Source organism: Sapajus apella, unplaced genomic scaffold (assembly GCF_009761245.1).
Source record: "Sapajus apella isolate SASKATOON/1434 unplaced genomic scaffold, GSC_monkey_1.0 scaffold150, whole genome shotgun sequence".
Taxonomy (NCBI): Eukaryota; Metazoa; Chordata; class Mammalia; order Primates; family Cebidae; genus Sapajus; species Sapajus apella.
Window position 1 is genome coordinate 1,167,544 of NW_022437090.1, and position 10,333 is coordinate 1,177,876.

General features: G+C 43.5%; 1 protein-coding gene across 1 annotated transcript in view; it reads right to left on the minus strand.

Annotated features, from left to right (window-relative positions):
• The window catches only part of FBXO16 (F-box protein 16), a 70,264-nt gene that overhangs the window by 50,621 nt on the left and 9,310 nt on the right, over nt 1–10,333 (minus strand). Inside the window, exon 3 of the mRNA XM_032265422.1 lies at nt 2,521–2,556. Within this exon, the coding sequence (XP_032121313.1) occupies nt 2,521–2,556 (36 nt within the window). The remainder of the gene's footprint in view (nt 1–2,520; nt 2,557–10,333) is intronic.

Below are 10,333 nucleotides of genomic sequence, written 5' to 3' on the forward strand. Positions count from 1 at the left end.
AAAAAAAAATCTACAAATTAACATGGAGACACAAATGTAAATAAAGATAAATTCGAAATATCTCCCTTAAGCCCAGTTCATTTGGGTTTTGAAGGGGTACATAGGCTACCATACGACATCGTGATGCTAAGGAATAAGTTTGTCTAGGTAAAGGAGAAAAACAAAACAGCATTACTTACTGATTTAGAAAGTATCTGGTAATGCCTGATAAGCATCAAGGAATGTACAATGAAAAAACAGGATAGAAGCCAGCCCTGCCTTCACGGATCATTCTCTTGAAGAAAAGAGAGAATCTCAAAAAAAAAAAAAAAATGTCCAGAGATGGATATTTTGATCATCACCCAGGGATGGCCATTGAGACTTTGTGTCCCTCCTTTTGAGGAACTGATAAGAAAGTCCTAGTTTTTGATGAAGGATAGTTGTGTCTTGTTAAGTAAAAACACAATGTTGTTAACGGTTCTTGTATGGAAGTTTCAGGATCTATATAAGGGTATATACAAATGCTGAGTAGCCAGACAGGAGAACTGTACTGGTTACTGAGCTACTGTCCCGCAGATCCAAATTCATCTTTCCATTTTGGGGTTTGTTTGTTTTGAGACATGGTCTTGCCTAGGCTGGGGCGCACAGTGCCACAGCTCCCTACAGCCTTGAACTCCTGGGCTCAAGCAATCCTCCTGCCTCACACATCCCAAGAAGCTGGGACTACAGGCATGCACCACCACAAATGGCTAATTTTTTAAATTATTATTTTTGTAGAGATGGGGTCTTGCTATATTGTCCAGGCTAGTCTCAAACTCCTTGGCCTCAAGCTCTCCTCCTGCCTCAGCCTCCCAAAGTACTGGAATTACAGCTGTGAGCCATTGCACCTGGCCCAAATCCACCTTTCTATGCTCTACTTTGTGAGCATAGAAGGCAGAATCTCTGGGGCCAGGCACAGTGGCTCACACCTGTAATCCCAACACTTTGGGAGGTTGAGGTGGGTGGATCACCTGAGGTAAAGAGTCTGAGAGCAGCCTGGCCAACATGGTGAAACCCTGTCTCTACTAAAAATACAGCAAATTAGTTGGGCATGGTGGTGGGCACCTCTAATCCCAGCTACTCAGGAGACTGAGGCAAGAGAGTCGCTTGAACCTGGGAGGTGGAGGAGGTTGCAGTGTTCCGAAATCACACCATTGCACTCCAGCCTGGGAAACATGAGTGAAACTCTGTCTCCAACAAAAAAAAAAAAAAAAAAGAAGGCAGGAAGGATCTCTATCACCATATTTCTCCTTTGACAGCTGGCTCCCTGATAAATGCTGCCAATGAGGAGGAAGGTGCTAGAGGGAAACTGAGGAAGGAGAAACTTACTCCTATTTGGTTGCTGTTCCAGTCAGGCTCACCTAACTCTTCACCCTGATAGTAGTCATTAATTCCAAGATCCAGCTTTTCTTTTTCATACACCCAGAACCATGCTTCATCCGCTGTATCAGAACCAGCTGGCTATGATGTCATCTACTATATTCCATAGAAATCTGGGTTCCCTATAGGGCTGAAGGTCTTCCCTCTGAGCTCCTTAGTGCCAGGAAAGCTGGTGGTAGCTAATTCCCACAGTTCAATCTCCCTGGAACCTCAGCATTCCCTTGTCTCTTCTATTCTTCAGTATTTGCTTAACCAATCCTTTTCATTTACTTATATCTGTTAAAATAAGATATGATTTCTGTTTTCCTGACCAAATCCTAACTGATAACTGCAGAAAGCCCCTGTCATGCTTCTCAGGAAATGAGGAAGCACTCCTTTAAATCCAAGCTGAATTCTTGGGGCTCTGTGGTAATGCTACAAACTGAATGTTTATGTCACCCCCAAATTCATGTTGAAATCTCAACCCCCAGTGTGATGGGATTAGGAGGTGGGCCTTTGCGAAGCAATTAGGTCATGTGTCATCCTTATAAAGGAGACCCCAGATAACTCATTCCCCCTCTTCTGCCATGTGAGGCCACAGTGAGGAGGTTGCTGTCTATGAAGAGAGGCCTCAGCAGACACGGAATCTGCCAGCACCTTGATCTTGAGCTTCCTAAGCCTCTGGAATTGTGAAAAATAAATGTCTGGGTTTTTTTTCTTTCCACCTAAGTTGAGTAAAAAATGTCTGTTATTTATAAGCCACCCAGTTTGATTTTTTTTTGAGACGGAGTCTCACTCTGTCACCAGGCTACAGTACAGTGGTGCAATCTTGGCTCACTGCAACCTCCGCCTCCTGGGTCCAAGCAATTCTCCTGCCTCAGCCTCCCAAGTAGCTGGGACTACAGGCGCGTGCCGCCATGCCCAGCTAATTTTTCTATTTTTAGTAGAGATGGGGTTTCACCATGTTGGCTGGGATGGTCTTGATCTCTTAACCTTGTGATCCGCCCGCCTTGGCCTCCCAAAGTGTTGGGATTACAGGTGTGCACCACTGCGCGCAGCCCAGCCTGATTTTTTAATAGCAGCCTGAAAGTTGAAAACAGAAAACATAACATAATGCAAAAATAGTATATTTAAAATGTTTACCCATTTTCCAAGCAGGGCTCTTCTTTCTTCAAATACCTACAATAAGGAAAAAAAATATGGTAATTTCATATATCTTGTAATACCCATTACAAGAAAGACATCATTACAGGATCTGTGAATAAACCTTCATTTTAACAACTGAATATAAAAAGACAGATTTCACTCCTGAGGTTATGTATTTTTACCCTGGACAAGGTTTCCCTTTTTTTTTCTTTCAGTTTCTACACGTGGAATAATTCACATGAAAGAAGTAATAACGCTGGGTGCAGTGGCTCACGCCTGGAATCCTGGCACTTTGGGAGGCTGAGGCGGCTGATCATTTGAGCTCGGGAGTTTGAGAGCAGCCTGGGAAACATGGCAGGACTCCATCTCTACAAAAATTAGCTAGGCATGGTGGTATGTCCTTACAGTCCCAGCTGAGGCTAAAGTGGGAGGATCGCTTGAAACCAGGAAGTTGAGACTGTAGTGAGCTATGATCGCGTCACTACTTCTAACCTGCAAGACAGACCCAGATCCTGTCTCAGAAAAAGGAAGCGGAAGGGGAGGGGGAGGGGTCATTTTTTAAAGGGAAATAAATTTTAAAAATGGAATTATAGCCAGGCGTGGTGGCTCACACCTGTAATCCCACAACGCTCGAAGGCCGAGGCAGACAGATCACCTGAGGTCAGGAGTTTTGAGACCAGCTTGATCAATATGGAGAGATCCCATCTCTACTGAAAATATAAAATTAGCTGGGCATGGTGGCGCAAGCCTGTAAACCCAGCTACTCGGGAGGCTGAAGCAGGAGAATCGCTTGAACTCAGGAGGCGGAGGTTGCAGTGAGCCAAGATCGTGCCATTGCACAGTAGCCTGGGCAACAAGAGTGAAACTCCATCTCAAAAAATAAGTAAATAAACAAAATAAAAATAAATAAAAATTGAATTATAAAGAGAAATCAATTTTAGAATTTGAAAGATGAAAAAAACAAAAAAACAGGAATATGAAGCTCCCCCATCTGAAATGTTTCAATATTAATGATATAAGAATTTACAAAATAGATGAATGATCAATGCTGTTTTTATTTATTTTTTTCTCTTTTTGAGATGGAGTCTCGCTCTGTTGCCCAGGCTAGAGTACAGTGGTGTGATCTCAGCTCGCTGCAACCTCCACCTCCTGGCTTCAAGTGATTCTTCTGCCTCAGCCTCCTGAGTAACTGGGATCACAGGCGTGTGCTACCACACCCAGCTAAGTTTTGTATTTTTAGTAGAGACAGGTTTTCACCATGTTGGCCAGGCTGGTTTCAAACTCCTGACCTCAGGTGATCCGCCTGCCTTGGCCTCACAAAGTGCTAGGATTACAGGCATGAGCCACCAAGCCTGGCCCAGTTCTGTTTTTCTGTTTCAGTGTGTATACATATCAGTGGGCACACAAGTACGTACATGTCTGTAGGATTAGAAATGTGTGCGTGTATGCCTCTGGGGTTTCACTTGAATATTTATTGGTACAGGTTTATTTATTTTTTTTGTTATTTTCTATTTCTTTTTTCTTTTTCTGGGTACAGGTTTATTATGACATGCTATTTGGGACAGCAGGTAAGCCTTATTCATCTTGGTATTTCCAGAAGAGTGCTTACAGAGCATGTTACAGGTATCTGTGTTTACTGAATTGAATGAATGTGATTGTGAGAATGAATATCCTTATGGCTGTGTCAGTACAATGTGAGTATCTTTATATATTGGAGTCAAGGTACTTTTCTGAGCGTCAGCGCATATGTATATTTCAGTGAGGAAAGGCAGACTAAAGTGGGTATATGTGACAGAGAAGGGGGTTATTAAGGGAGGAGGAGAAAGAGCATATGTGAATGTCTTACTTGCTTTATTCCATACTCCCTCCGTCAGCTTTCAAAATCGGGATGGATGTTTCTCCCTTCCTCTTGGCACTCGCTACCTTCTCCAGTGCTGTAAGAATGTTCTCACTTGGAGAGGTGGCTCAGACCTATTTCTTCTCTTTTCATGGAGGAGGCTGAGGAGCTGGTTTTATGCTTCCCACAGATCATGCTTTCCTCCCTTTTTTAACTCTCAAACTCTGGTTGCCAAGGACATATGAAATAGGAATTGAAATAATTGGTTCAATCTCCACCTTGGGACCAGTGAAAGGTCAGTTTTGCTCTTGGCCAGGGAATCTCTTCAGTCACAGACAGACACTTTTTGCACATAAGAGAAGATGAAAAAGACCCTTCCCCCAACTAACTGCCACCTGGGCTACGAGGACCCTCAAATAATGGCGATGGATAAACTCAGAATCTCTAGATGAAAAAAAGTAGAAGAGAATCTGTAGAACCCAGAAGATTCAAAATAACTGGATTCAAATATTGTCTGAATTCTCTATCAGTCATGCATCACCCAACCCAAGCAACCAGAGCTGTTTCTTTTCTGATGCCCGGGGATTTCTGCCTCCCAACTCCTACTCCATTTATAGTTCATGCTTCACTTAGACTCTATAGTGTTTGTTTTGCTCTCTAGTGGTTTCTGTTAATTTTATCTTCCCAAGTAGATCACAACCACTTTCTCTTACATGTTCCACAGAACCCTCAAGTACAGAGTCCATGGAAGACTCTCAACAAACCATTTTGCTGAATGACTACTAACAACAACAAAAAAGCTTCAGAAGTCATAGAATTTTAGAGCTGAAATGAATCCTAAAGGTCTTTTTGTTCGATTCCTATACTTTAGAGAGGATAAGCAGAGGCCCAAAAAGGTTAGATAGTTTAAAAATCGCTTGGTCTAGGTTGCACGCGGTGGCTCACGCCTACAACCCCAGAACTTTGGGAGGCCAAGGCGCGTGGATCGTGAGGTCAGGAGATCGAGACCATCCTGGCTAACACGATGAAACCGTGTCTCTACTAAAACTACAAAAAATTAGCCAGGGGTACTGGTGTGCGCCTATAATCCCAGCTACTTGGGAGACTGCGGCAGGAGAATCACTTGAACCCAGGAGGCGGGGTTGCAGTGAGCTGAGATTGCACCACTACACTCCAGTCAGGGCGACAGAGTGAGACTCTGTCTCAAACAAATAAAAAAATAGGCTGGGCAAGGTGGCTCACGCCTATAATCCAAGCACTTTGGGAGGCCGAGGCAGGTGCATCACAAGGTCAAGAGATCGAGACCATCCTGGTCAACATGGTGAAACCCATCTCTACTAAAAATACAAAAATTATCTGGGCACGGTGGTACATGCCTATAGTCCCAGCTACTCAGGAGGCTGAGGCAGGAGAAATGCTTGAACCCAGGAGGCAGAGGTTGTGGTGAGCCAAGATCACGCCACTGCACTCCAGCCTGGGTGACAAGGACGAAAAACCACCTAAAAAAAAAAAAAATTAAAAATAAAAACATAAAAAATTGCTGGGTCCAAACTATACGTTCAGCTCAATAGTGCACATGGTGTCCAATGATGGTGTGGCCCATTGGAAACAAAAGGAAACTGACTTGAAGGCAAAGAGACAGTCAACAAGAATGTAGCAGAAAAGTTATGTGGTGGGAGGTGAGAAGTGCTATGCAGGCTAAATGGCGAGGCAAAGTCTAAGCTCTTTACCAGAAGGCATCTAGACTCAAGAGGAAACTGATGGGACAGAACAGGTAGAGGAAAGACACTAGACTGAAAGTCAGGAGACCTTGGATCTGGTTCTGACTTCTGCCCTTGACAAGACATATCATTGTGGGCAGATGATTTTGTCATCAGGTTCTCAGCTGGACTTGTAGTCTTATATACCCTGGTTTGGAGCAAGTCTTTATTTCAAAGATTTGCAATCAGGTTCTTCATTTTATCTATCTATGTATATAGGTATCTACATATTTATTTGAGACGGAGTATTGCTCTGTGGCCCAGGCTGGAGTGCAGGGGTGCGATCTCAGCTCACCGCAACCTCCACCTCCCACGTTCAAGCAATTCTCCTACCTCAGCCTCCCAAGTAGCTGGGAGGTAAGTGCCACCACACCCAGCCAACTTTTTGTATTTTTAGTAGAGACGGGGTTTCACTGTGTTAGCCAGGATGGTCTCGATCTCCTGATCTCGTGATCGGCCCACCTCAGCCTACCAAAGTGCTTGGATTACAGGCATGAGCCACCGCATCCGGCCAGGTTCTTCGTTTTAAAGAGCTGGAAAACTAAGTATCTCTTCCAAATGGAAATATTAAAATGGATCTTCTTTTCCTGCAAGATGCTGCAGTCTGTTTATATCACAGTTTACTCAGAGCCTGCTGGTAAGTCAAAATCCCACGGTTATTTTAGTCTGTTGACACTGCAGTTACGTATTTCACCGTGTGACATCATTACAGTGTAGGAGTGAGATAATTAGGGGCCCCTAAATAAAGACTGATTGATGGTAACTGGGTACTTTTTCACAGAATGCTTTTATTTATTTATTTATTTTTTGAGGCAGAGTCTTACTCTGTTGCTGAGGCTGGAGTACAGTGGCGCAATCTTGGCTCACTGCAACCTCTACCTCCCGGTTCAAGAGATTCTCCCGCCTCAGCCTTAGGAGTAGCTGGGATTACAGGTGTGTGCCACCATGCCTGGCTAATTTTTATATTTTTAGTAGAGACGAGGTTTCACCATGTTGGCCAGGCTGGTCTCAAACTCCTGACCTCAAGTGATCTACCCACCTCGGCCTCCCAAAATGTTGAGATTACAGGCATGAGCCAGTGTGCCCGGCCCCAGAACACTTTTTTTTAACATGTACTGTACAACATGTGTGAACCACACTCTAAAAGAAATGTGGATCACTTTCTTTTCTTTTTAAACACTGCGTATATTTAAGGTATACAACTTGATGTTTTGATATACACATACATAATGAAATGTCAAGCAAATTATCCTAACCATCACCTTCCATAGTTACCTTTCTGTGTGTGTGAGATAAAGAACACTTTCAATTAAAACACTGGTTGGAAAAGAAATACACACTTTAAAAACATTCCTTCACTCAAAATTCACAATGCTTGAATAACTTACTAATCTGTTACATATGCCTATCCTGATGACGCTGGGTTTTTTTTTAGGCATCTAAATTTGAATTTAGAGAATTCAATCTCTCTGCTTAAAGCCTGCTGTGAAGTTAAAATCCTGTAACTCTTATTTTAGTCTGAGATAGTTACATATTTCACATTTTACTACAGAATAGAAGAAAGACAAAATTAAAACAAAAACGAAAAACAGGACCTCGAAACTTCACTGATCATTGGTGACACACTCATTTAGAAGTGTGGAAGCCCTTTGAAATTACTGTCTGGATGCCTTTTGGCCAGCTGTCTCCTTGGGCATCTATTTCTAATTCCTTTCACACAGTCAGAATGTTACATCCAGGAGGGACCTTCAAGGTCATCTGATCCAATCTACTCATTTTACAAAGGAGGATAAAGCCCAGAGAAGGTGAAATTAGTACAGCTGATTTGAAACCAGAGTTTTCAAATCCCAGAGTTACTGTTCTTTGCTTATATGTATCAGGTGTATGTGTGTGTATACTGTATGATGCATATTTATGTTCTAATTTGTTTTAAAATTAGGAACATTACTGCATTGCATGAAGTAAGAAAATGAAAGTTCTCTCTTTTAACAGTCCCTCCTCTAGCCACCAACACCCATATAACTCTTTGGGAAAAGCCAGTATTAACAGTTTGATATGGCTGAGCATGGTGGTGGTTGATGCCTGTCATCCCAGAGCTGTGGGAGGCTGAGACAGAGGCTCACTTGAGCTCAGGAGTTTGAGTCCAGCATGAGCAACATAGTGAGACCTTTTCTCTACTAAAAATTAAAAAAAAAATTAGCCAGCCATGGTGGTGTGAGCCTGGTGGTCCCAGCTACTTGGAAGGATGAGACAGGAAGATCGCTTGAGCCCATGGGGTGGAGGCTGCAGTGAGCCGTGATCGTGCCACTGCACTCCAGCCTGGGCAACAGAGTGACATCCTCAAAAAAAACCAAACAAACAAAAACCAGTTTGGCATAATCATACACAAATTCTATTCATCTGTCTCTGTGCATTTGTACACATACTTATGTGTATATATACACAAAAATATTTTTAAAAATAATTTTACCATATACAAGAACCTAACTAAACAAAAAGTGATTTTTTTTTTTGGTTTGGAATAAAATGGGAGCTCAGGACAATAAAATACATATGATCTTGAGAAGTGAATATTAAACTTGATAAAAATGTATTAACCAGTGAGTGCTGTGATCCACTCATTCCCCTCCAGAACTAAACGAGTTATTTCCCCACCTGTTGGGAGGCTGCTGGTTGATCGTCACCAGCTTGAGAGAGTTGCCTTGCCCAAGGTCAGACCTGGCGGGGGTGGGGAGGCAGCTAGCACTCACTGAATGGTTAGTCAGTGTAGAAGTATGTGGCTTGGATCTTTGTTGCCACCAAATCTCGTATCAAATTGTAAAACCTGGCCTGGTGCAGTGGTTCATGCCTGTAATCCCAGCACTGTGTGAGGCCAAGGCGAGTGGATCACTGAGGTCAGGAGTTAGAGACCAGCCTGGCCAACATGGTGAAACTCTGTCTCTACTAAAAACATAAAAATTAGCCGGGCATGGTGGTGGGCTCTTGTAATCCTAGCTACTTGGGATGCTGAGGCAGAAGCATCGCTTAAACCAGGGGGTAGAAGTTGCGGAGAGCCGAGACAGTGCCATTGCACTCCAACCTGGGCAATAGAGTGAACTCTGTCTCAAAACAAAAACAAAAACAAAACCCTTTATAATCCCCCACGTTGGAGGTGGGGCTAGGTGGGAGATGATTGGATCACGGGGGCAGTTTCTCATGGTTTAGCACCATCCCCCTAGCGCTGTCATCAGCGGTAGTGAGTTCTCATGAGACCTGGTTGTTTAAAAGTGTGTGGCACCTCCCCTGTCTCACTCTTCCTCCCGTTCCTGCCACATAAGATGCCTCCTCCTGCTTTGCCCTCTGCCACGACAGAAAGTTCCTTGAGGCCGCCCCAGAAGCAGATGGTGTTATGCTTCCTGTAACAGCCTGCAGAACTATGAGCCAATTAAACCTCTTTTCTTTATAAATTACCCAGCCTCAGGTATTTCTTCATAGCAGTGCGAGCACTGACTAATACCACCAATCTGAAGCCTCATGGCAGCTTCAGGGAGTCCTGTGGGTCAGTGGAGACCTCACTGAGGCTGCATTCCAGCCCAACTTCTTCCTTTGCCTCGCATCTGTCCCTTTTCTTTCCTTTTCCTTTTCTTTACTTCCCTTCCCATGTGCTGATCCTGAAAGTTCTCTCCAGTCAACGCTCTACGTGCTAATCTCAGAATCAACTTCTCTAAAAGCTCAACTGCGAGAGCCACTCAGGCAATTTTTGCCTCCTAAGACACATTTCTTCTCCACAGCTGCTAAATTGATCAAGACTCGTAATTTTTCGAAGAAAATTTCTGAAAATCAAGGAATCCAATGACTGCATATTTGAATTCAAGGCACTTTTTCACATGTGTGTCAAACCTTCACAATTCTATGGGAAGACAGATTTCAAAATGAGCCCCTGAGGTCTTGGTAGGGGAAGCAGATACGCTGTTATAGAAACTGTGGGAGAGCTTCTAGCATTGCAAACAGGTGCTCAGTAAATTACTGTTGAGCTGGATAAAAACAATTTTCTTTCCTTCTTTTTTTAGAGACAGGGTCTCTCTCTGTCACTCAGGCTGGAGTACAGTGGTGCAATCATGGCTCACCCCAACTTCCAGCTTCTGAGCTCAAGCCATCCTCCTGCCTCAGCCTCCCAAGTAGCTGGGACCACAGGCATGCACCGACATGCCAGGCTAATATTTTGATTTTTTTT